At 43.5% G+C, this 27,878-nt stretch overlaps 2 protein-coding genes across 2 annotated transcripts in view; both read right to left on the reverse strand.

The window, feature by feature from the left end:
• MRPS6 (mitochondrial ribosomal protein S6) overlaps nucleotides 1-27,878 on the reverse strand; it is a 74,478-nt gene that overhangs the window by 45,248 nt on the left and 1,352 nt on the right. Inside the window, exon 2 of the mRNA XM_073361512.2 lies at nucleotides 27,380-27,878. Within this exon, the coding sequence (XP_073217613.2) occupies nucleotides 27,380-27,878 (499 nt within the window). The remainder of the gene's footprint in view (nucleotides 1-27,379) is intronic.
• SLC5A3 (solute carrier family 5 member 3) lies at nucleotides 638-27,468 on the reverse strand. The gene is made up of 2 exons (XM_073361498.1): nucleotides 27,380-27,468; nucleotides 638-4,433 (listed from the first exon to the last, which is right to left on the reverse strand). The coding sequence occupies exon 2, from the start codon at nucleotides 4,118-4,120 to the stop codon at nucleotides 1,979-1,981; it is 2,142 nt and encodes a 713-aa protein (XP_073217599.1). The 5' UTR covers nucleotides 4,121-4,433; nucleotides 27,380-27,468; the 3' UTR covers nucleotides 638-1,978.

Below are 27,878 nucleotides of genomic sequence, written 5' to 3' on the forward strand. Positions count from 1 at the left end.
TTTACAGAATCTTTCATGTACTAAGAATTTATCATTTAAAAAAATATTTTTCTGTATGAAGCAACCCATTTAAACAACAACTTTTACACACATTGACAACACTACCAAAACCAAGCCTCATTCATGTACAGTAACTGCAGTCATCTACATTATTCAAACATGGCTCATATGCTCATCGCTCTACTGCGATCCACAGTGTTCTACTTTCCAAGTGCAAGATAGAAACAAAGCTGATAATGAACAGTAGTTGCTGTGAAACATCTTGGCATCTATTCAAATCCACAGACCTACCAGCCTCCATTGCTATTTCAAGAGTATGGTAAATGACCAGTTCCATCAGATAATCTAGTTATTGTTGGCTTACCAAGAGCTGTTCAGTGACCCACTGGAGTTCTATGCAGCAAGATGTTTTTCCTCCAGCAGTCAATAATTAGATTCAACCCAGATTCCATTAACCTACCATTTTTACTCACACCAAGTAGCACACTATTGTGCTAGCAGTCCCATTAAAATCAACAGGCTACTCAGGGTAATTAAACTGGGTATTAAACTGTGTCCAATTCTGCAAACCCTTAATAGAGTTTCCAGTAACAGCCCCTAGGGGAAAAACTTCAAAGTCTCATCTTTTTTGCACTCCTGTAATTTGAAGGTACTTTGCTAAAGCACAAGAAGTTGTTTTGCTTTTCCACATACGCATCAAAAAAAAACCCCAGCTGAAGATAATGAAGCTGCCCACTACATTCACTTCCTTCCCCATGTGGAATCCTTCATACTATTCTTTTCCTAACAGATGAAGTTAGAAAGAAAGAGTACTGTGCTAAATACAGACTCTTGTTATTTGTTGCTTCCACTTCCCTCTTCCACAATAGAAATTTAAAACATATCCATAGTACACATTAGTTAACATTTAACAGACTGCACTGCATCTAGCTTGATGATAGGGTTGCTAGAGATTTCCTTTAGGGGTATTTTTTTAAATCCAGTTGAAGTATATTCGAGTTTTCACTTTGATAATTCTTGGGCAGATCTCTTTTCCTAGCAATAGCATCCATCTGGAGCTTGCTCCCTAAGGAGAGGCTAACCCTATTCATGTACACAGCAAAAATGTTACAGAAATTTGGAATGGGGTGGGAGTGAATTTGTTTTGGTCCACATTTACTAGAAAATTCAGGTAGAGTATCCATCCCTTTTTTGACCCCCGCCCTCAGTAGGGTCATAAACTAAAGTTTACAAAAAGTTAAACAGTGTATAATTTCAGGCTTGCTCACATCCATCCCTCAAAAATATATATCAATCTTTCACCATACCAGTGTTTAATTTGGATAGGAGGAAAAAAAAAAAGTTAAAATCTTTGACTAAGTATGTTTGGTTTCTAATCTTATGGAGAAAAGTAGAAGGCAGCTGCAGAGTGACCGCATGTTCCAAAATAATACATGAGGAGATAAGTGCATGCAGAATGCTGTCTTTTTGTTGAGTATAAATGAATTGGGGAATTTAAGCACCACACATTTTTTGTACGTAATTTTAAAAAAAAGTGAAAAACTGCAAGCAAAATTAAGCAGCAACATGTTGGTCAAGTTAGCAGGAGTATGATACAGAGGATAAACTATATATGGGTATCTTTAGACTGACAGCCTTGATAATGCCAATTATACACTTAATTTTATTTTCACTTTAATATTGGATTGAGCACCTCTAATGTTCTTCCTTAAAAACAGCCACCTCCCCTTTCTTTGGTGTATACACACACACACACACGTACACCTTGCAGTACTGCACTAAAAACCACATTCTTCCTTATTTAAACAGAGCTAATATAATACATATCTCAAATGGTCTTTAAATTGGCTGACAAATTGATTTTACAATATAGCGTAAACAATGCCTGAGATGCAAGTTTTGTATTTTTTTTTAAAATTCTCCAGAGAGACTTGTATCAGCTTCTGTATGTTTAGCCATACCCTTAAAGCTTCACCACTCACAAAGAGAAATAGACAAACATGAATATTCCAAGTGAACAGACACAGAACAGTCCAATATTTAGTAATAGTTTAACTTTTGGAGTCTCTTCCAACATTTGTAAACAGAGAGTCTCTTCCTCCGTATCTTGGATGGCTCTTTCATTCATGTTTCTACTTCTAAAGCCACAGAACCAATCTATGAATTTCCAATGTTTATCTCGATCATCAGTCTCTTCCTCACGCTTTTTCTCACCCATGAGAGCCACCTGTCCATTTGAATAACAATCAACTGGTGTTTCAACTTCAGAGTGACTTACAGAAATCACTGGGTTGCTGTCTTCTCTGCAAGTAACTAGAAGATTTATATCCTCAGGCTTAATATTTTTAATATTTTCTTCAGATTTACCATTTGGCAAGATATGATTGGCATTTTCATTACATTTCAAGACGGTTTTTTCTTGTACCTTATATGGATCCTCTTTTGAAGCATTTTCTTTTACAGACCTGATTTTTAGAGACCAGAAAGTGGTTGTTCGAATCTGTTCCTTTGTTGGTGGTGGTGTAAAGAGGCTTACTGTAATAGTCACAATTCCAGTGATCCAAAACAGAGCAGTAGCAATATACATATAATGGATATTTTTGATGAAGCCTGGCCTAGTATCAGGCTGGTTACACTCAGGGACACGATAAATAAACGCCAATATCAGCCTTATAGACCCAAGAACAAACCCAACCATTCCACCATAGAATGCCCCTTGTTCGTTGCAACGCTTCCAAAAAATACCCAATAGAAACAGTGCAGCCACTGGTGGAGTCAAATAATCTGCTACCTCTTGTATATAGAGATACATCTGGCCTCCTTGCATTTCCACGATTATTGGAACCCAGGCAATGCTTATAATTACCATGAAAGCGACAAACACTCTTCCTACAATCATTAGTTCTCTAGATGGGGCACTCTTGCGTATGAGTTTGTAGACATCAAGTGTAAATATAGTGCTGGCACTGTTAAATATTGAGTCCAAGTCACTCATTAGTGCAGCAATCATTACAGCCATCATAAGTCCCCGCAGACCAACTGGTACAAGTTTCATCACCAAACGTGGATAGGCAATGTTAGAGCATCCAGCTCTGCTTCCACAGACTTGCATGCAGTGTTCGGGACTGATACAGGCAATGTCATCTGCAAACAGTATACGTGAAATCATCCCTGGGATAACTATAATAAACATAGGCAACAGCTTTAAAAAGCCTGCCATTAGTGTGGATCCTTTGGCATGAGCAATATTTTTTGCAGCTAAAACCCTCTGAACTATGACTTGGTCAGCACACCAGTACCATACAGAAGCCGGGGTCTGCCCAAACAGAAATCCAGGCCAGGGAATATCTTCATCTGTTGGCTCACGCAACATTTTAAGAGCATCAGGCTTTGGATGGACATGACAAAAGTTGGTATTGGAAAGATTGTAGGTTAACAAGATTGACGTAATATTTGGTGTTGCCAACATATACCTTCTTTTAACTTCTTCAAACCCACCAACCTCCTTCATACTTATGATCATGAGTGTGAGGGCACCAATAATCATAAGCAGAGCTTGAAGAGTGTCCGTGTAGATGACCGCCACAAGACCTCCAGTCACAGTCAACAAAGCAGTCATTCCAATAAGCAGGATAACTGACAAATAAAGGTTCCAACCTAGAGATTCTTGAATAAAGAGTGCACCTGAATACAAGTCAACAGAAAGTTTGGTGAAGATATAAAGAATCAAAGACAACGCCGCAAAATATATTTGAATTCTATGTCCTCCAAAACGTTTGGACAAGTATTCAGGCATGGTATATACTCCTGACCGTACATAGACTGGGATGAAGACCCATCCTAAAAGCTGTAAAAGCATTAAGGCGTTGAACTCCCATGCACCTACTGCAAATCCACTTGCTGCTCCAGATCCTGCGAGCCCAATGAAGTGTTCACTCCCAATATTGCTCACAAATAAGGATGCACCAATAGCTATCCATGTCATAGAACGGCCTGCCAAGAAGTAGCCACTTACGGTGCTTCGATTGTATTTCCACATGGCAAAAAAGCCTATGCACAGTACAAGCACAAAGTACAGTGTCACAATGGCAATGTCTGCTGTTTCCAAAGAAGCCCTCATTTTTATAAACAAAATGACTTCTGACTGACGATGTCCAATTTTCACCCCCCAAGAAGTCTTTAGAGTAATATGTGAACCAGTTTACATTTATCAATACTGCAGATCAAATTCTTTGTCCCTTGATTTGCTGTCTTGATGGTGGTGGTTGTAGTACACTTTGAGAAGACAGATTTATTTTCTCCGCTTCTTAAATGGAAATTTGAGAACTTAGCACGCACTTTTAATCGACTTTCCACAAGATCAGCATTAACTCTGTTGATGTAGGAGAAATTCTTAGCTGCAGCTAAGTCTAGTGAGGCCTACTGTACCAACCCTGCAAGGCAGCAAAGACAAAAGACAAAGATTGAATTAGAGAAGGATTTCACTCGATTTATGAGAAAGATTTGAAGTCTATCAAAACAAGGCTGATTACAAGGCTTTTCCTCTTTTAAACTGTATTTGTGCAAGATAGAACAGAGAATTCATTACTCAAACTGAGTAGTGCCCTTTATAACTAAGCTGAAAATCTGGACATGGTACACGTGTATCAATGGATACAGCAAACAAGAGCATAAAGATTAAATGGCTTTAAAAAAAAAAAGTCAAATACTCTCAACACAACAAAATGCATTCTCATTAGGGATTTCCCTCCCCCACCCCTCCTCCCCACTCCCCAATGCCTCACAGGATTAAAGTCTATTTTAAAAGACATTAAAATAAGCCCTTCCACATTTGCATAGAAAGACACTTTACATTATGACAAAGTTTACTTGGATAGTCTTTTTTTTAATTTCCCCAGGATTCCACCCTAAACAGCCCAAGTTTTCTCTTGCTAGATCCCGAAGTGATGTCACAATTCTGTGTTTGAGACACCACTGTTGCCATGACTAAATATAGGAATGAAGTCATAACACTGCCATGCGTATCAAATAATGGTAAGTTTATGACTAACTGTAAAACTGAGGTTATTCTACAAGTTTTAGAACAACTTTGTGTGATATGCACTGCACCCCACAGAGCCATTTTTAAGTGGGAAAGGTATCAGGAAATTCCGGGGGCGGGGGCGGGGGGGGGGGAGAGATAGGGAGGAGGGCGGAGTTTTGTTTACACTAATAGGGCAAGCAAAACAAGACCTAAACACATCTTGATGGCGAGTGAGTGAGTGAGTGAGTGAGTGTTTGTAAGTAATATGGTAACTTCTGAAGACCATGTCCAATGAATTCTAAAATTTCAGGTAACACTCTAGGTATCAATGAGAAGAACCCTATTGATTTTTGTGACAATCAGAAAACCGGAAAAAGTCAGTTTTCTACACAGTGCCCATTTGGGGCTGCAAGCAGAGAGCATTATGAGGTCAGAGGTAACTCAGCCAGTCATTGCTCAATATCACCAGTTCATCTGCATACATCAATCCTATTGAATGAAGTGAGTCAGCAAATGAAGCTGCAGATCAGGACTCGGGTGCTTTGACAGAGTTCAGAGGATCAGGACTAGAACAGCAGGGGCTGCTTCAGATCAGAAGCTAGAGCTGCAGAGTAGGAATGAGGCTAGAGATCGGCACCGTTGCTCCCTCCAAACTATACCTGGCTCAAATAGGATCACTTACCTTTGCCTAGTCAAAATTGTTTTAGTTCATCTAAACCAGGGGAGAGATGACCAGGAAAGATAGCATGGTTAGGGTTACGGGAGAGAGTCCTACCAGTTCAGGGATAGAGACCAAGTTCCTGCCCTGCCCTCCACCTGCCAGTTCAGCCTACAAACACAATCAAGAGTGTAGCTTTCTAGTTTTTGTGATTTAGTGCACACTACTACTTGTAATTTTGTGTTTTAATTGGAATGAGTTGACTTCAGTGTGTGTGGGAGGGCCAGGGGGACGAAATCTTGTTTACACTAATAGTTTTGGTACTTAAAAAACCCAACAGAAAATCACCTCAAAATATGCCAGTTTTATTTTCAAAATTTGCTATTTTTGAAGGTTTCCACCAGCCAGGGAAGTTCCAATTTACTTTCCTCCCCACCCACCCCCTTTTTTAAAAAAATAAAAAATAAAATAAAAAAAGTGCTGCTTTTGGTAGTTCCAAATTAAAAAGGTTTTTGTATATCAATTCTCCTTCTGTTCCACAGAGCTTGACAAAAACACCTCACCACTTCTACCATCAGCACTGATTTTCATAATTCATTTTTGTCCAGCACCACTTTTTAATTATTTAAAATTAAATTAACACTGTGGTTTTATAAAGACACAGGAAGCCATAGGAATACAGCTAAAAATAAAAGCTATTTTTCAAGTCAAAACTGTTTCCATAGCCTTTAGTGATTAATCTGCAACTGTTCTCTTTTACTAGTGTTCACTTTATGTAGGAGAGGGAGAAATGAAGATTCTTGATTTAGGTTTTTGGTGAAAAGGAAGCTCCAAGCGAGGGTGTGGCTGACACTTGTAGAAGTCACACCCTGATTACAGATGCTTTAAAATAAACAGATGTTGGACAACTCTAATATACAGAGATAGACAGCTGAGATATAGTTCTATGGGACTGTCCTAAACTCATCGTCTGTTTCTAGGAGCCAGCAGACCTGTGACCTACTTTGACCCTTTGAACTCTGACTATTCTTTCTGCCATGGAAGGGGATACATTAATGAGAATCAACTCTACACTTAAGATAAGGATGTGTTTTGTGCCTACTGCTGGGATCCAACTTATGTTTATTGTTAAGCTTGGAAGGATTAGATTAACCTGTAAATGTCAATTTCACTACACACATGCAAACCAATTAAGTATTGCCATCACTAATAACTGAATTCTACCGATAAGCAAAGTCAGGGAATGCTGCTTGAGAAGTTAAGAGTTTGATTTAAGGATGTTTGCTTTGTATATTTTGACAAGTGATGTTCACAATTTGTGTTTTAGCAGTTATAAAACTAACTTTTTGAATCTCAACATCTACGGTCATTAAAGAATTATGTCGAAACCTGCCCCTACATTTTCTGCATATTTATTGTGTGAAAAGCAAGTCCTTCCTCCCTACTAAAGTTAAAGCATTTACTGAGCGCAGAATGAGTTTTCTGAGAATTTACGAGTGAGTTGACTATTCTGAGTTAAAGTTAAACTAAGGGTATGTCTACGCTACGAAATTAGGTTGATATTATAGAAGTCTATTTTTAGAAATCAATTTTATACAGTCGATTGTATAGGTCCACACTAAGCGCATTAAGTCGGAGTGCATCCTCACTACCGTGGCTAGCATCAACTTACGGAGCGGTGCACTGTGGGTAGCTATCCCACAGTTCCCACCACCCGCTGGAATTCTGGGTTAAGCTCCCAATGCCTGATGGGGCAAAAATATTGTGACGGGTGGTTTTGGGTACACGTCATCAGTCGCTCCTCCCTCCGTGAAAGCAACAGCAGACAATCATTTCGCACCTTTTTTCCCCGTGCGGATGCCATACTGCTTTCAGCAGATGGTGCAGTAGGACTGCTAACCATCATCATCCACCGCTTCCGCTGCTACTCTGCTGCTATTGTCTCAATAGCGAATTTCTCCATGTTGTCTGTCATGGGCTCCCAGGTACGCGTGTTCTTTCTTGGGAAATGTGCATGGTGCTAACCATTGTCATCCACCACTTCCGCTGCAACTCTGCTCTCATGAATCCACTTCGCAGATCCTCTTGTTGTTCTCTATAAATATCTATTCCTGTGGCCTCCGTCGTCAGCCACTGTTTCTGCTGCAACTCTGCTCTCCTGCAGATGGCATACCATTGCAAGCATGGACCTGCTCAGATCACCACGGCAGTTATGAGCCTTGTAAACACCTCGTGCATTATCCTGCAGCATGTGCATAACCAGAACCTGCAAAAGCAGGCGGAGGCGGCAACGGCAGCGCAATGACAAGAGTGATAAGGACATGGACACAGACTTCTCTCAAAGTACAGGCCCTGGCAATTGGGACATCCTGGTGGCAATGGAGCAAGCTCATGCTGTGGAACGCCAATTCTGGGCCCAGGAAACAAGCACAGGGTGGTGGGACCATATAGTGTTGCGGGTCTGGGATGATTCCCAGTGGCTGTGAAACTTTCGCATGCGTAAGGGCACTTTCATGGAACTTTGTGACTTTCTTTCCCCTGCCCTGAAGTGTAGGAATACCAAGATGAGAGCAGCCCTCACAGTTCACAAGCAAGTGGCGATAGCCCTCTGGAAGCTTGCAAAACCAGACAGCTACCGGTCAGTCAGGAATCAATTTGGAGTGGGCAAATCTACTGCGGGGGCTGCTGTGATCCAAGTAGCCAACGCAATCACTGAGCTGCTGCTATCAAGGGTAGTGACCCTGGGAAATGTGCAGGTCATAGTGAATGGCTTTGCTGCGATGGGGTTCCCTAACTGTGGTGGGGCAATAGACGGAACACATATCCCTATCTTGGGACCGGACCACCAAGGCAGCCAGTACATAAACCAAAAGGAGTACTTTTCAATGGTGCTGCAAGCACTGGTGGATCACAAGGGACGTTTCACCAACATCAACGTGGGATGGCCGGGAAAGGTACACGACGCTCGCATCTTCAGGAACGCTGGTCTGTTTCAACAGCTGCAGCAAGGGACTTACTTTCCAGACCAGAAAATAATGGTTGGGAATGTTGAAATGCCTACAGTTATCCTTGGGGACTCGGCCTACCCCTTAATGCCATGGCTCACGAAGCCATACACAAGCAGCCTGGACAGTAGTAAGGAGTTGTTCAACTAAAGGCTGAGCAAGTGCAGAATGGTGGGAGAATGTGCATTTGGATGTTTAAAAGCACACTGGCGCAGTTTACTGATTTGGTTAGACCTCAGCGAAACCAATATTCCCATTGTTATTACTGCTTGCTGTGTGCTCCACAATCTCTGTGAGAGTAAGGAGGAGACATTGATGGAGGAGTGGGAGGTTGAGGCAAATTGCCTGGCTGCTGATTACATGCGGCCAAACACCAGGGCGATTAGAAGAGCACAGCAGGGCATGCTGCGCATCAGAGAAGCTTTGAAAACCAGTTTCATGACTGGCCAGTCTACAGTGTGACAGTTCTGTTTGTTTCTCCTTGATGAAAACCCACCCCCTTGGTTCACGCTACTTCCTTGTAAGCCAACCGCTCTGCCCCTTTGATCACCGTTTGCAGAGGCAATGAAGTCATTGTTTTTTCAAAATCATGCATTCTTTATTAATTCATCACACAAATAGGGGGATAACTGCCAAGGTAGCCCGGGAGGGGTGGGAGAGGATGGAAGTACTGGGTGGGTGGTGCATGAGGGGAGAAGGGAAGGACAAGGCCACACTGCACTTCAAAACTTATTGAATGCCAGCCTTCTGATGCTTAGGCAGTCCTCTGGGGTGGAGTGGTTGGGTGCCCAGAGCCTGCCCCTCCCCCCCCCCGCATTCTTGGGAGTCTGGGTGAGGAGGCTATGGAACTTGGGGAGGAGGGTGGGCAGTTACACAAGGGCTGCAGCAGCAGTCTGTGCTCCTGCTGCCCTTCCTGCAGCTCCACCAGACGCCGGAGCACATCAGTTTGATCCCCCAGTAGCCTCAGCATTGCATCCTGCCTCCTCTCATCACGCTGCCGCCACCTCTCCTGTTGCTCCCACAACCTCTCATCTTGCTAGTCCCTCCTGCTCATTTTCTGCTTTCCTGGACTTTGCCATTGTTTGCCTTCACGCATTCTGCTGAGCTCTTTCAGTGCGGGAGGACTGCATGAGCTCAGAGAACATTTCATCGCGAGTGCATTTTTTTCACCTTCTTATCTGCGCTAGCCTCTGGGACGGAGATGATAGGGGGAGCGTTGAAACCTTTGCAGCTGTGGGAGGAGAAAAAGGGAGAGTAGTATTTAAAGAGACATTTTAGAGAACAATGGGTAGACTCTTTCATGATGAGCCAAGCTGTTAATATTACATAGCACATGTGCTTTTGGTACAAGGTCGCATTTTGCCTCTTATATTGAGGGCCTGCCAATTTAGTGAGATCGATCACACATGCAGGGCTGGGCAACAGAATTCGGCTTGCAGGCAGCCATGGTAAGCCACAGTCTTTCAGCTTCTTCAACTTCATAATATGTGGAAATGGTTTCAAACAGCAGCGCCCTCCTTTCCCACACGAAGGACCCATTGGGCTGGCCATTTAAAAGGAGGGGCTGTGGTTTTTGGGTTAACGAGCAGCACAAACCCAACTAAACCCCCCACCACCACCCAATTCTCTGGGATGATCACTTCACCCCTCCTCCCACCACATGACTAATATCAGGGAAGATACCTGCCAGCCAAAGGCTAACAGCTCAGCATGAACGGGCCCTCCCCCACTCCCCACATGGCTAAAAGTGGGGATGATTTCTTTTCAGCCACAGGCAAATAGCCCAGCAGGAACAGCCACCTCTGAATGTCCCCTTAATAATGTCCCTGGAGGATTTCTGCTCCATCCCCAAACACATTAACAGAAACTTTTCCAATAGTTGTCCTGGACATGAATGCATCCCAAGTCTTCAGGGAAGATCAATCATTAAAACACGCTTGCTTTTAAACCCTGTATTATATTTACAAAAGGTACACTCACCAGAGGTGCCTTCTCTGGCTTCATAGTCCAGGAGCCTGCCTTGAGAGGGTATTGGCTCCAGGGTGATAAACAGTTCCTGGCTGTCAGGGAGAACAGTTTCTCCGCTTGCCTGTTGTGCGCTATCCTCATCATCTTCTTCATGCCCAAAATCCTCATCCCTGTTGCATGAGACTGCCCCCTTGCAGGTGTCCACGGACAGGGGTTGCGTAGTGGTAGGAGCACCCCTAGAATTGCATGCAGCTCATCACAGAAGCGGCATGTCTGGGGCTCTGACCCAGAGCGGTCGTTTGCCTCTTTGGTAGGCTTGTCTGAGCTCCTTAATTTTCACTGGCACTGCTGCAGATCCCTGTTATAGCCTCTGTCCACCATGACGTGGGAGATTCTCTCAAATATTTTGGCATTTCGTGTTTTGGAACAGAGTTCTGATACCACAAACTCGTCTCCTCAAACAGCGATCAGATCCAGTACCTCCATTCGGTCTATGCTGGAGCTCCTTTGTGATTCTGGGACTGCATGGTCACCTCTGCTGATGAGCTCGCCATGCTGGCCAAACATGAAATGAAATTCAAAAGTTCCTGGTACTTTTCCTGTGTACCAGGCTAGTGCATCTGAGTTGAAAGTGCTGTCCAGAGCAGTCACAATGGAGCACTCTAGGATAGCTCCCGGAGGCCAATACCATTGAATTGCGTCCACACTACCCCAAATTTGACCCAGCAATGTCTATTTCAGCGCTAATCCCCTTGTCAGGGAGGAGTACAGAAATCAATTTTAAGAGCCCTTTAAGTCGACAAAAATGGCTTCGTCATGTGAACAGCTGCAGGGTTAAGTTGATCTAACGCTACTAAATTCGACCTAACTCGTAGTGTAGACCAGGGGTAAGAAATTTAGTACTCAAACCTGTTTTGTCCCAGATGATTTTACCACCACCACAAGAAGTTCAAGTTTTACCTAGGATTAAAAATTCACTGTGATCTTCAAATTTAGCATATGTACAAGAAGTTCGGTTGCAATTAAATTAAAATGTATTAATTACTGTTTTAGCCAGTTGTTATAAAATAGAGAGGGTCACGTATACAGCTCAGGTTACTCTTAAGTACAGCCATCTGATTTAGTTACCTTTGATGCCACCACCTTCCCTCTCTAGTTAATTTGGATCTTTCAATTCTATGGGCTGAAGAGAGTCAATGACACAAAAAGAGCTGTACATGTCAAGAGTTTGACAGATTATTTGGCCTTCAACTATCATTGCATTAACCCACTGTCATTACACACACAAAAATTATAGTTGCATTCTGTGGAAATTATGGGCCAGATTCTGCAGTATGCCCTGAATGTTTTGTGCTGCTCCAGTGACACAGAGTCCCTGTAAACATCATTTAATTGGCCAATGTACTCCAGATGCTTTAGACTGTGCTGAAATGACAAAGCTGACAAAGCATACCAACAAATCTGGCCTTAAAACAAAAATGGTTTAAAGATTGATATTACATATCTACAACTCAAAACTATCACAGGGCAGCATTCTTTGGGTTTCTTGTTTAGCATTCATGTGTGAAATTAATTTAAAAACAAAACAGATTCCCAGAGAAGATTATGTTAAGATAGAGCTAAGGCTGAGAGTATGGAGGAGTACCTTAAATGGTTAAAAAGATGTTAACTCTTTTGCTGTTTTAGCAAACTATTACAGGTAATCATGCTGCTTATTCACCGTGAGAATGTGCATTTCTCACTAAGGCAAATGTGTTAACAAGAAAAAAAAAGTTCCACTTCAGTCTCAACAATTTTTGCATTTGTGTATTAACTGGCCATTTTATAAGCAGAATGTTGCACAAAAAATAAAGTATTTCAGAACTAAGGAAGATATGCAGTTTTTACAAATGAGAATATTTATACTCTCATTCTGATAAAGTTATATCCAAGAATGATGAGAGACTAGGGAAATGTGATACAAAACAGACTGATTACAGTTGAGGGCTCAATTTATCAAGCTCATGAGTCTCAGACCACAGATCTGTTTTTAAATTACACATCCTCAAAAGGCACTGCAGATTAACTCGTCTATTCCATGGTTTAATTTATTCATAAACAAGACGGTACACTGTGAATGGCTAGCCAACTACAAAAGCAGTTTCTCCTCCCTTGGCGTTCACACCTCAACTGCTAGAAGAGAGCCTCCTCCTCCCTGATTGAGCCAACCTAGTTATTCCTAGCCTGATTCTTGCTTGCATATTTATACCTGCCTCTGGAAATTTCCACTACATGCATCCAACGAAGTAGGTATTCACCCACAAAAGCTTATGCTCCAATACATCTGTTAGTCTATAAGGTGCCACAGGACTTTTACAGATCCAGACTAACATGGCTACCCCCGATACAAGACAGTACACTGTAAATGTTTCCAAACTGCATGAAGCTTCTGGGTATGAATGTAATACACTACTTAGCTGCAAGTGCTTCTTTCATTATATTTTTAAATTAAAAATGTAATTACAATACAACATTAATACCAAGATTCCATACATTATTTTAAGGGGAAAAAAGTATACAAAAGCAATCACTCCCGGATACATTGGGTTAAGAGAAATTATGCAAGGAATCAACTACAAAAGGTGAGCCAAGAATAGAGTAAAATTTTAGTTCCTTGTCCTCCTATCTTATTGAAAAAAGTTTTAGACCTAAACTGGTGACACTGACACTAACTGATCAATAGCAGTAATCAGACACAGTAATGAAATCAGATGTGCTGTAACAGTATACAAAAAGGCAGCTAGTGTGCATATCGTAGTGAACAGTCCAACCATGATTATAATCCTTATAAAGGAGTATTTGCCCTTTAATAGTTGTTATATATGTCACAATTGAGACACTGTCACCGGACATGCAGTATTTATTTTGGTTATAATGTTAACTTCTGGAGAACTTGCTACCTATAGACAAGGCCAAACCATGCTTTAAATAGCTACTTTTCAAGATCATCACTTTTGCAACTTTCAGACTTGGTTTGTGGTGTTCAGCCTGGTAAAGTTTTGAGGGAAATTTGCTGGGCAAAGATCAGAGAAACAAAAGGAAGGAGACTCATTTCACAGTAAGGAAAAGGGAAGAATTTCCAGGGTTATGCTGGAATTAAGTTCAGTAAGGAGCTGGTATAAGAAGTTACTCTGAACTGCTGTAATGAAGCATGTCTACACAGCCAAGAAAAACCTGCAGCTGTTTCATGGCAGTGTAGACTTCTGGGCTCGGACTGGAGCCCAGGCTCTGGGACCTGGAAGTCTACACAGCAGTGAAACATCCCTGCAGCCCAAGCCACATGAGCCCAAGTTGGCTGGTATGAGCCAGCTGCAGGTTTTTCTTTGCTGTGTAGACAGTGACAATGTAACAAATCTATATTGACTACTGAAACTTTCCACCTTCCTGATTAAAGAAGGACTCAAACAGCTGAATGGGGAGACTATCAAGCCATGAGACTAGTGTTTGTGGCACTGACAAAACCAGCAGCACGTCAAAATTTATGCCAAGAACAGTGAATTTCAGCCCTGGCTACTTTCTGATTGGGCCATATCACAAGTACAAGAAACTTTCCTTTGTATCATAACTGTTTGAGATTTCTGTGCAAATATTAGTATGTCACACACACACAAAAAAGGCAGTTTATTAGCTAAAGGCAAATTTTCAAAAAAGACAAGATACAGTAGAATAGATTCAGGGTAGGATTTATAGGGCACACAGAGGCAGAAATATTATAAGAACATACACTTAACCTATTATTAGAATAGGAAAATAGCTCATACATCTAAGACCTGTTTCTCTCAGATGTTCATGTAGGTGATCCAGCCACCATTTAACACTTTAAGGTCTGGAATGTTACAGGTAAGACAACTACAGTTTATGGCACAATTTATGTAGGATTCATGTAAGATTCTGATGATGTGTTGGCACATTAAATGCAGCTAGCAGTTGACACCAAGATTACATTTAAGTTCTTATTACAGAAACAAAAAACAGCTATTTTGAAGTTTCAAACGGGTCCCTCAAAAAAAGTGGAACAAAATAAGATCATATAGAAATTCAGGCCTTATTCACAGTTCTTTAAAAGTGCTTGGTCACAACTGAAATTCAGACCTGTCGGGTCACTCTTTTAAAAAGAAGCTTTCTCAGCATGATTTTCTGATAGATGGCCCTTTAAATAATGAGGGGGAGAGGAGAGGGTGAAAGAGACCCACAGCTGCAGCCTTAAACGCTGCTTCCCCAATCTCCTTTCCTCCCAGCTGGTAAGCATTCCTGCTATGTTTTCCTTGTCTCTTATCACCAATGATATAGTCTATCCTGGCAACTCTCATTAAGAGGAAGAGACTATGTCCAAAATATTCTGTTTTTTAATTTTTATTTTATTTCAGGTGCAGATCCATCACATATTACTAAAACTCTGCATTCACCAGCAAGTTAGTGAACACATTTGTGCTTGTGGGGTTAAAAAGTATTTGTCTGGAAATGACATTTAACCTTTGCCCACCCCTTAGGTTCTTCACAAAGATATCCCTTAACCACCACCTATAAATCTGCAAACCCAAAGAAATGGATCATTAACACACACCTACATGGCTGAAAACCTTTCCAAAGTATTAATGCTCCCAATTCCAGGAAAAGGAGCTGCAAAACCTAGTAGTTAGAATCTGAGTACATATTAGTAGTTAATTCCCTTTTTGTCTGTTGAAGTGATCCTGATAACTTTATTATACTAGAACTTTCCTATGCTATTCAAGTTATGCAGCAAGGTTCTTCCGATGCTGCAGTAACACATTCTTCCCCCCCCCAACCCGGTCAGAGTATTTTTGAATGAGAATCTAGACAAGTGAAACCCCTCTATCAGAAAAGTAGTCTGACCCATAAAGACAGTAGTGTGTAGCTTATTGGGTAATAATAATACACTTTGTCTAGATCCAGTGCAGCATAGCAATTTTAAGTATGCATTGTTGTACACAAACTTATGAGTTCTGTCTATGCAACAGAAGCAATGTAGTAACTGGAGCTATATGGCCCAGTGAAACTGAAGGATGAAGTGACTCAAAGTATTGTTGTTGGGCCTAACATTTAAAAATGCAGTTTACAATAAAGACTTTTTCCTACCCATCAGGTCTGCCAATATCAGCATGGTCCTAAAAGGATCAAGCTATGTTCCCCCCCCCCCCCCCCCGCTCAATCAGCAGCTCTGTTGATACATAAATCAGAATAGAATCTGCTCACTCTCTCATAACTGTGCTGGCTCTGTAACGCAGGAGTAAAAAAGAAGATATGATGTAATAAGTACAAGAAGCAGAACTGTTGAGTAAAAGTGATTTAATGGTCATTTTTCTGAACATAACTACATTTTAAACCCCCAAATTGCAATTCTATTTTACTGTAGCAGCATGTAACCTGAATGGTCTTCTATACTGATATGTGCGCCTAATTAACATTAGGAGTTAAACAAGCATACTCAGAGGATAATAGGCCTCTAAGAATAAAGGATAGTACGGAAAAAAAACTGATAGCTATAGGCTATGGGGAGAGTGGAACACCCTGTAAATATACCACAAGTGTCGGGCTTTAGCAGGTTTGAGGAAAAAGAGGGGCCACAGCCAAGGACTTGGCACTCTTCCCAACACAGCCCTCTGCTGACCCCACAGATATTTTATGGTATGCAACCATGGTTGGCACAAGACAACTATGAAGAACTAAGACAACAGCAGTGCAGCTCCTGCTGGATCTGTGCTACAGGCAAGAGCCAAAAAAGTGCAGAAGAGTAACCCCGTTATGTAACTGCCTCCACTTTCCTTCCCCATGAATCCCCAGGATTGAGATGCTATATCTTCACCACTCTCCATGTTCCCAAAACCCCTCACATCTGAGGAAACAGGTTTGGGCCTCCACCTGTTCATTAAAACAAGAACAAAAAACTTGTATAAGTTACATATAAACACGGGATCCTAGATGTACTATAGTAATATGTCAGTTACCAAATAACATGAAGATTCTGTTCACATGTTTTAATAAAACCAAAAGATTAAGTTTTTATACTTTGCTGCCTGAAGTTAAAGTACCCAAACAAGAGTGACTTAATTTTCATAGATACTGAACATCCTCTGCATCCCCTGAAGTCACCAGGAGCTGCAAGTGCTCAGCACCTCTGAAAATTAAACCACTTTTTTGGCAACCAAATTTGGAAAAATTTTGCCTAGGTCATTAGCAGGCACACAACAGCCCAAAGTGGAAACTGACCAGAAAGAATCTTATGGCGGTTGAGCAGACTGGTAAAAAAAAGGTCAATTGTGTAAGGTTAATTACTGACAGCTAAGTGTCCATATTATTAGTTATCTGTCCACAGCTTCAAAAGCCAGGGCCTACATAGGTTCAAGTACTAAGAAAAAGCAAGCTTTCACAGCAGTGCTGGAAAAAGCTAGAAGGAAATATGGGCAGAGCAAGGTGCCCAATCTGTGGGATCATATGAGACCCAGACAAGAGCCTCCGAAGTAGTATAAACAAAGGGTTGACAAGGAAAGGGAGCAAAATATTTTACACTCATTTTCAGGTCAACATGGTAAAACTCAGGGAGCCGTGACTGGCTGAAACCACCCTGCCCGCTAAGCCAATAAAGCCGCCAACTGACATCCTCGTTGGCAGTTGTAGCAGAGAGGCAGAGTGAATGAGTTGCCCCCTGACTCCTAGAGGTTGCCTCTCCACATCAAGGTTGAGCCATGCTGGCGGGCAGACTGAAGCAGCTTGCACTGCCTGCAACACATGTACAGACAAATTTTAAAAAAAATTAACAGGAGGAGGTGAGTTAATGGGGGAAAAGAAAAAAAAAGAAAACCACACATACACGGGAAGTATAGCAACAGGTACTACCCCAAATTACTTATTTACTAGACAGAATCCCTGAACTACATAATCTTAGTGCATGCAAGACAGAGTCCATGCTCATATTAGAGAGCCCGTGGATGAAGACAGACATTATTACATCAGTAACACCACTGTCATTATTTAAACTGATTGTTTTCTTCGGAGAAATACTTAATGCGCACTGCATTCCAAAGGACTTCTGTTGATGAATCAGAGCAATAGCTAGAGTTATGAATAGAGCAGATGTGTTATATGAATTTCTCCTTAGAGCTCTACCAGTACCAGCAAGTTCAATTCTGGGGTTTCTCTTGGACAAGGGACTGATTATGTAGACTTTTTCTAACATCCAATGGGAATTAGTATTAAGTCAAACTTTCATTTGTAACCCAAGCCAAAATTTGAAGCCAGGACTCCAGCAGTGCAAGGCCAGCGTATTAACTAAGTGTTCCAACTAGTATCCTCTTTTTTGATTACAGGAAAACCTGAGTCCAACACTTCTATTTTAAACCCATTTTCCATGCCTTTAGAACTCCATCATTACTCTAGGTTATGTGCTCCAAGGGTGAGAATACTATTTATTTTTGTGATAAGACTATAGGGCAAGAGCTTCAAAAATTGTGCCAAAAGTAAGTCCCCTAAATCCATACTTAGATGCCTAAACATGTGGGGCAGATTTTAAAAAAGAGCTTGGCTGGGGAGTGGGAGAAAGATGTTTGTTTTTGAACAAACAATACTGGTTCTCATAGACTTATAGATATTAAAAGGTCAGAAGGGACCATTATGATCATCTAGTCTGACCTCCTGCATAATGCAGGCCACAGAATCTCACCCACCCACTCCTGCAATAAACCTCTCACCTATGTCTGAGCTACTGAAGTCCTCAAATTATGGTTTAAAAACTTCAAGGTGCAGAGAATCCTCCAGCAAGTGACCTGTGCCCCATGCTACAGAGGATGACGAAAAACTCCCAGGGCCTCTTCCAATCTGCCCTGGAGGAAAATTCCTTCCTGACCCCAAATATATGGCGATCAGCTGAACCCTGAGCATCTGGGCAAGATTCACCAACCAGATACCCAGGAATGAATTCTCTGTAGTAACTCAGATCTCACCCCATCTAACATCCCATCACAGGCCATTGGGCCTATTTACCATGAATAGTTAAAGATCAATTAATTGCCAAAATCATGTTATCCCATCAGACCATCTCCTCCATAAACTTACCGAGTTTAATCTTGAAGCCAGATAGATCTTTTGCCCCCATTGCTTCCCTTGAAAGGCTATTCCAGAACTTCACTCCTCTGACAGTTAGAAACCTTGGTCTAATTTCAAGTCTAAACTTCCCGATGGCCAGTTTATATCCATTTGTTCTTGTGTCCACATTGGTACTGAGCTTAAATAATTCCTCTCCCTCTCCGGTATTTATTTATAGAGAGCAATCATATCTCCCCTCAGCCTTCTTTTGGTTAGGCTAAACAAGCCAAGCTCCTTGAGCCTCCTTTCATAAGACAGGTTTTCCTTTCCTCAGATCATCCTAGTAGCCCTTCTCTGTACCTGTTCCAGTTTGAATTCATCCTTCTTAAACATGGGAGACCAGAACTGCACACAGTATTCCAGGTGAGGTCTCACCAGTGCCTTGTATAATGGTGCTAACAGTTCCTTATCCCTACTGGAAATACCTTGCCTGATGCATCCCAAGACTGCATTAGCTTTCTTCTTGACCATATCACATTGGCGGCTCAGTCATCCCAAGGTCCTTCTCCTCCTCCATTACGTCTAATTGATGCGTCCCCAGCTTATAACTAAAATTCTTGTTATTAATCCCTAAATGCATGACCTTACACTTCTCACTATTCAATTTCATCCTATTACTATTACTCCAGTTTACAAGGTCATCCAGATCCTCCTGTATGATATCCCGATCCTTCTCTCAATTGGCAATACCTCCCAGCTTTGTATCATTCACAAACTTTATTAGCATACTCCACTTTCTCATTTCTCTGGGTTCACAATCAGGGATGCAATAATTTCTGAACATTAAGTTCAAATCATGTGAGTAATCAGAAATGAAGCATCTCAATGTTGTACCCTTTCTGCAGGTTTGAGCTGTGCTCATCTTACCAAGTTCTCTCAAGCAGCAGCTTATGAAACAGACGTGAGGCCACAAATATTGCACTGAAAACTGTAAGGTCCTTTTAAAGTGACATTTCAGTAATGTTGTAGATTTCATCTACTTTTATGTAGGGATATTAAGCAGGTATCTATATCACGGTCTGAGTACATAACAACTTGAAATAGTTTTAGAATTCAACTCCACAACAGTGAGAAACCATGGCAACTCAAGAGTCAAGGTTTTCATGTAAACTCTGCCCCATAAAGATGCCATCATCCAACCGCTCCTTCTTTCAACAAAGGGTATTGAAGAGGAGCATGAAACATTGGTTTTCCCAATTTTCCTCATACATCACCAGCATTAAGTGGGCTGCTGTCACATCACAAGTTCTTTTAACACACATCCTCTAATTTCATGCAGATTTATAGAGAACACATTACCATTGTGTCTAATGTAGTTTTTAATGGCCTTAAGATGTGCTGGAGACATTTTCCTGTGTACCCTGGGCCCCGCTCTTGTAACCCTTCCAATCTGACAGGCCAGGCCATAGGACAGAGATGGGCAAACTACAGCCCACGGGACCATTCTACCTGGCCCGACCTCCTGGCCTGGGAGGCTAGCCCTCGGCCCCTCCCCTGCTGTTCCTCCTCCCCCTCAGCTCACTGCACTGTTGGCGCAACGCTCTGGGAGGCGTGGCCATGAACTCTTGCCAGGCAGAGCAGCTGCAGAGCCCAGCCTGACCTGGTGCTCTGTGCTGCGCGGGGCGTGACTGGCTCCAGCCAGACAGCACAGCTGCCTGTCCTGGTGCAGCTGTGCCGCCTGCCACTGGTGCTCCAGGCAGCACAGTAAGGGGGCAGGGAACGGGGCTGGATAGAGGGCAGGGAAGTTTGGGGGTCGGGAGAGTGGTCAGGGGTGTGGATAGGGTTCAGGGTACGGGGGGGTTGAATGGGACGGGAGCAGTCAGGGGACAAAGAGCAGGCAGGGTGGGGGGGGGCGGATGGGGCAGGAGTCATGGGGGGGCCCCCCCATCAGGAGGCAAGAAGTAGGGGGGCTGGGCCACACCTTGCTGTTTGTGGAGGCAGAGCCTCCCCTAACCGGCCCTCCATACAATTTCTGAAACCCTATGCTGCCCTCAGCTCACCTTCCTCCTCAAGCCCATTCAGGAGCTCCTAGTGAATGAAGACCCCTTCCCTTAACTGCTTATGAGCTCCAGCCAGCCTGTGTTCTTTCCTTTTTCAGGTCAAGAGGGCAAGGACTGCAGGCCCTGATGAGCATGAAAAGTCTCTTTGGCCTTAATAAGGCAGCAAGGGTGTACCTAAAGAACCTAGGCTTGAGAGTGGGGCTAACTGGCTTTACGGAAAAAAGATCCTGTGAAGTTAACTTGATATTTTTTTTTTACGAGATTACAAAATTGGTTACTAAAGGTAATAGTGGTTACATAACATACTTAGACTACTGTAAACCATTTCACTTGGTACTGCACAAGATGCTGATTAAAAATAAAATGGCACACAATAGTGGATTTAAATCTGGCTAATGGATAGGTCTTAAAAAATGTGACCATAAATGGGAAATAGTCATCAGGCAGGTCTGTTTCCAATGGAGTCCTGAAGGGCCCTGTTCTTGGCCCTACGCTACTTAACATTTTTTACTAATGGCCTGGAAGAAAATGTCATCACTGAATCTTTGCAGATGGGGAAGTGGTAAATAATGAGGACAGGTTAAAGGTCACTAAATTCAGAGCAATCTGGATCACCTGGTAAACTGGGCACATGCAAACAGTGTAAACGTATCAATTTAAGAACAAAGAATGTAGGCCACACTTACAGGATGGGGGACTTTATCCTATGAAGCTGTGACTAGGAAAGATTTGGGGGGTGGTGACAGAGGATAATCAGCTCAACATGAACTCCTAGTGTGATGCTGTGGCCAAAAGAGCTACTGCAATCCTGGGATACATGAACAGGAGAATCTTGAACAGGAGTAGAGAGGTTATTTTACCATTGTATTTGGAACTGGTGCAACTACTGCTGGAGTACTGTGTCCAGTTCTGGTGCCCACAGTTCAATAAGTATGTTGATAAGCCAGAGACATCTTGAGCCAGAAGAGCCAAGAGCCAAGAGCATGGTTAAAAGATTTAAAAATCTGATTTACAAGTGTGATCAACCCAAGGAGTTCAATCTGTTTAGCTTAACAAAGAGAAAGTTAAGGGGCAACTTGATCACAGCACATAAATATCTATCTACATGGGAAAAAAGTATTTAATTGTAGGCTCTTCGGTGTAGCAGAGAAAGGTATTATGCAATCCAATGGCTGGAAGTTGATGTTAGCTGAATTCAGACTGAAAATAAGGTGTAAATTTTTTAAACATGATAGTAGTTAGCCATTGGAACACTGTACCAAGAGTCAATGATGGAGACTCCACTGTGACAATTTTAAAATTAGGATGGATATTTTTCTAAAAAGATGTGCTCTAGGAATTATATGGGGGAAGTTCTATGGCCTGTGTTATACAGGAGGTGAGAGACTACATGATCATAATTACCTTCTAGCCTTAGAATCTATGAATCCCATTCACACCTGTAAAATGATATTCTAGTAATCTAACCTCCCATATGACATGGCCATAGAATTTCCCCAAGATAATTTCACTGCTTCTCTTTTAGAAAGGCATGCAATCTGGATTTTAAAATAGTCAGTGATGGAGTATTCATCATTACCCTTGGTAAATTGTTTCAATGGCTAATTATCCTCACAGTTAAAAATATATGCTTTATTTCCAGTCTGAATTGGTTTAGTTTCAACTTCCAGCTATTGGATCATGTTCTCTGCTAGACTGATGAGCAAATTTTACAAGTGGACAAACTGAAGTACAAAGATTAAATGACTTGCCCAGTCACGAGATAAATGAGCCGAGATTAGAACTCAGGTTTCCTGAATCACAGTCTTCTGTATTACTTCACATCCCAAACTCAGGGGCTCCCATCACACTTCTTGATTTACACAATCCACTGCCCACTATCTACTGTTCTCCTCAACCCATGAGGCCTCTGTCTGTGCCTGCTCACATCCAGAATTGCTGTATGGACCATGAGCCACACAGATTGCCATTTCCTTTCTCCCCACTCCAGCATCCAAACATCAGATATTTCAGTCCAGAAGGTAGTACTCTTAGAAAGTTTATTTACATACAAGGCTCGCAAAAAAAAGTGCTTCCACAAGAATAGTTATAGCAGGAGACAGAGCTCTCATGAGAAGCTGGACCCAGACTATGGACTCATGACAAAAGAAGAATGACTACACATCTCACAGTGTTAGGCACGAAATACACAATTAACGTCTTTGACTTAGACTGCATGAAGAGCTTACTGTGAAAAAGTTATGAGCCTAGTGAGAGACTGGGAGGGGAAGAGGACTACCTGCAAGTTACTCCAGCAGGGAGGGAGGGAGATCAAGTTGTCAGGCAGCCCTTTTGTCCATAGCCTGTGCTTCCCTAATATAGCTGAACATTCTTCACAGCAGGCAGAGAATTTATTAAAACATGGCATCCTGCTTGGATGGCAAACAATACATGCTTAAAAAAAAAAGTTAGCACGCAAACATACTAAAGTCAAATTGAGAAGCAAGAGAAGCCTTTAGAGCAGTGGTTCTCAACCTAGGGGCGCCGCTTGTCCAGGGAAAGCCCCTGGCAGGCCGGGCCGGTTTGTTTACCTGCCGCGTCCGCAGGTTTGGCCGATCGCAGCTCCGGCCGATTGCAGCTCCCACTGGCCTTGGTTCGCCGCTCCAGACCAATGAGGGCTGGGGGAAGCGGTGCGGGCCAAGGGACGTACTGGCCGCCCTTCCTGCAGCCCCCATTGGCCTGCAGCAGCGAACCGCAGCCAGTGGGAGCCGTGATCGGCCGAACCAGCTGACGCAGCAGGTAAACAAACTGGCTGGCCTGCCAGGGGCTTTCCCTACACAAGCGGCGCACCGAGGTTGAGAACCACTGCTTTGCAGGATCACAGGATATTAGTGAAATAATTTGCTGAAACAGGAGAATTGTATATGAAAAAAGTTAATTGATATTTCATGATCTGTGCAATTGGTTACGAAACTGAATTCATCCCAAAACCCCTGAATATTTTTTCCTCTTGAAGGGAACTAAAAATATTTAACATGAAATTAGACAGCTGAATCAGAAAAAAAACTAACTGTAGGATTTATTGAAGAGAGGTATGCCAATTCACAAGTCAAGTTGCAGCAACAGGCAATGCCACACAAGGGATCAGAGTATAGGTCCTACCTCTGGCCCATGCTGCCAGCATTTCCTGGAGGAATGTCTCATATTGCCCCCTTCAGGTCAATCTGAGGAACTGCATTAGAGCACAACAAAACCATTTCCAAGCCCTCACTGACTAGGACAGGGGTGGCCAGTCTGTGGCTCTTCAGAAGTTAATATGCAGCTCCTTGTACAGGCACTGACTCCGGTGCTGGAGCTACAGGTGCCAACTTTCCAATGTGCCAGGGGGTGCTCACTGCTCAACCCCTGGCTCTGCCACAGGCCCTACCCCCACTCCATCCCTTCCCACGCCCTCCCGAGCCTGCCATGTCCTCACTCCTCCCCATCCCATCCCAAACCTCCTGATCAGCTGTTTTGTGGCATGCAGGAGGTGTGGGGAGGGAGGGGGAGGCGCTGATCAGCAGGGCTGCCGGTGGGTGGAAAGTGCTGGGAGCCGGGGAGGGGGTGCTGCTGATGTGTTACTGTGGCTCTTTGGCAACGTACATTGGTAAATACTGGCTCCTTCTCAGACTCAGGATGGCCACCCCTGGACTAGAAGGTTCATCACCACAACTGGGAGAATATGCAGGTGGTTTCCTGAAGAGTTCCCCTTTCCCCATATATTCCCTTGGAACTGACTTGAAACGTCACTACGCTCTCCTCCTGAAGCCCCACCTCTGCTACAATACGTATAGTGCCAGCTTGTGGTTAGAAAGAGTTAGCACTTGATTTACAATAAAAAAAATTTAAGTATTGTATTATTAGTTTTACTGTGCATTACTACCTTCACCTTTCAGATCACTTGTAATCTTGGGACTGTAAACTCTTCAAGGCAGAAAGTACATCTCCATACATTTGTGCTGCAACTCCTGGGAGCACTCTATCCTTATTGTGGCCTCTCAGTACGGTAGAGGAAGATTGTCAAAGGCAGAAGTGGCAGTTAAGCACCATATTCCCATACAAAGCCTGCTGGACCCCAGCTGGACACAGTGACAGAACCAAAGTCTCACATGCTATTTTTTGGATGGCAGTTGGAAAGATGTCTCAAATATAGAAACAATATTTCAACTTTTTCTAGGAAGTCATCACAAGGGTTCTTTGTTTGATCAGGAAATACTAAATAGTGTCAAATTCAAATCTAGTTTATTCAGGACCCCATTGTGTGTATTAAATCATTCAAGTCATAAATATTGACTAATGCAATTAATTACAGGATTTCAGACTATTAGCCCAAACTGAATTTCCTTGCTTTGGTGTGTTTACATCACAATCTTAGTAATAATTTTTGCACTTAAGAATCTTTAAAATACAAAGTTTTTAAACCAATATGCTGTGCAGGGAAAGATCTTATGGGGCTCACTAAAACAATCCACTTCTTGAGATTCAGCACCACCACTTTAGGGAAGCTCCAGTTGGCACAGAATTGCTTTTTAAAGGGTTTTAACTGCACAGAAAATCAAACTGCAGCAAGATATTTGTAGACAGCAAGTTAGTTAACCAATTAAAATGAGACTTAAGAGGAACTCTAGATTTTAGAGTTATGATACAAGGAGTAGGTTAGAAAAACAAGTTTCTATACCTAGCTTAATTTCACCAGAACTACTAAACAGTTAACCCAATCGTTTTAGTTTGCAGAAATGCCTTAAAAACAGAACATTTGTTAAGAAAGTACATACTGGAGAGTCAAACTTTTTAAAAAAAAGAGTATTTTAGTTGTTACCATAATGTATAAATGCAAATACGAGGCATTCTGTGACCATAAGCACATCTCTGCCTCACCATGTTCTAACCCCAGGAATGCTTGTGAGGCTCTTCAAAGCCACAGTACTCCTAGTCGTGCTTGCACTATAATTTTTTGTTTGTACGTCACTGTGTTGTCGGATCTGTGATACCTTATCTCCCGATTCAAATGGAGAAAATCTGCAATGTATAATGTAACCTCCACACCTCACTTTTTTAAAAAAAAATCTAACAGAGACTATATGTATATATAAAGGTACCTCCACTAATAGAAAAGCTGCTGCATTTAGACACTAGCATTGTGCAAGGACCCTATGCAGTAAGCTTTATAGTGGTGGAGAAAGTTGGGTTGTGTATGTAACTTAGCATGAGGGACAGGAAAGAGGAATACCAAATATTCCCCTTACACTGAATGCATGCGATGAAGTGAGCTGTAGCTCACGAAAGCTTATGCTCAAATAAATTTGTTAGTCTTTAAGGTACCACAAGTACTCTTTTTTTTTTTTTTTGCAAATACAGGCTAACAAGGCTGCTACTCTGAAACCTTACAGTAAGTGTGTTTCAAAGTCCTACCCACATTAGGGAAATTAAGAGAAAAACAAAAAAATACATACATAGCCAACAATGATTTGGCTCCCAGTGCAGACCTATGAGCAATTTTTTTTTTTTTAAATCATCTAAGGCGGTTCCTAGGCACCCAAAACCATGGCAGTATCTGGCAACCCTTAACACTAGTTTCAGAGTGGTAGCCGTGTTAGTCTGTATCAGCAAAAACAACGAGATGTCCTTGTGGCACCTAAAAGACTCACAGATTTATTTGGGCATAAGCTTTCGTGGGCTAGAACCCACACTAGTGACACTCTGAGAGCTCTATCATTATCAAAGGAGCTCAACTGGCATTAACAACAGTGGAAACCATCTGAAAGATTTCCCTAGCATGGACAGGGTCAGACGGTCACAACACTGGCACTCTCTCCCCTGCAAAAAAGGTAATGCTGTAACTTACAAGAGTGAAATCACGATTTCACTCTTCCTTGTAGGCCTTTGTGAGGAGAGAGAGAGCACCTAGCAGCCACTGCTGTAACTATCCTAGCATCTACTACTGCCTAATTTGTGCCAGGGCTCGGCCCTAGCATCTCTAGGCTTGACACAACGGTTATGAAAATTAAATAAATTGCTTGAACTCTGGAACCCTGTTCATTACAGATTAAGCACTGACCTGCTATAAGCCACCAGAGGTGTGGAGAGGAGCCACACAGTGGAACCAGTGCTGAGCCTAGGGTTGCCAACCCTCCAGGATGGTCCTAGCTGAGCCGGGGCAAGGGCAGGAAAGGGCACGCGGGGGGGGGGAGGTTATTTCACGGGGCCAGTTGCGCACCTCACACTTCCCCATCCCACACTTCCCCAGCTGAGCGGCCCAAGCCCGGGGCCTGCAGGCTCCGGCACAACGGTTTGTCCCCTTTTTTCCCCTCCCGCGCAGCCCCAGGCAGGCGAGACCTGCGAGCCCGCTCCCATGACACGCACGTGCGCGGTCGGCCCGCGGGGCGGCGGGAGGCCGGAGGGACGAGCCAGGGCGCAGGCGGGGGCCAGGGTCGGGAGGGGCGGCACCGAGCGCTAGGGCGCCGCCGGGCGCGGAGCGGGCCGGGGACACGCGGGCGCTGCACCGGGCTGGCGGGGGAGCCGCGCGGGGGAAGCAGCGGGGCAGGGGCCGGGTCCCTCCCTCACTCACCCTCTGCATGGCTTTCAGGATCAAAGCCAGCTCATAGCGGGGCATCCTCCTCCGCCTGCTCCTGCTGGCGGCGGCGGCGCGATGAGGGCAGAACGTGGGGGGCGGGGGCGCGGCGGGGCTGGGGCGGCTCGGGCGCGGCGCGGCGCGGCTGGGTCCCAGGCTGCACAAGCGGGAGGCGGGCGAGCGTCGCTGCTTAAAGGGCGCCGCCGCCAGCTGCGCAGGCTCCACCCACAGCGCCGCCCCGCCCCCCCGCCGGCCTCGGAGCCAGGCACCGCCGAGTCCAGCCCCCCGCCCCCCGCCCCCGGCCGGGCTAGGTGCGCCCCCTCCCCCCCGCAGCCGGCCGGGGGCTGCGCGGGGCTGGCGCCCGGCGGGGGTCGCAGGCGGCCCGAAGCGTGCGGGGGGTGGGAGGGGCCGCCTCTGAGCCGCGTGCGTGAGGCGCCAGCCCCGCCCCCTCCTGCGGCGGCTTCCGCGCTGCTGCTGCAGGGAGTGGAAGTTTCCA

This window comes from Lepidochelys kempii, chromosome 1 (assembly GCF_965140285.1).
Source record: "Lepidochelys kempii isolate rLepKem1 chromosome 1, rLepKem1.hap1, whole genome shotgun sequence".
Taxonomy (NCBI): Eukaryota; Metazoa; Chordata; order Testudines; family Cheloniidae; genus Lepidochelys; species Lepidochelys kempii.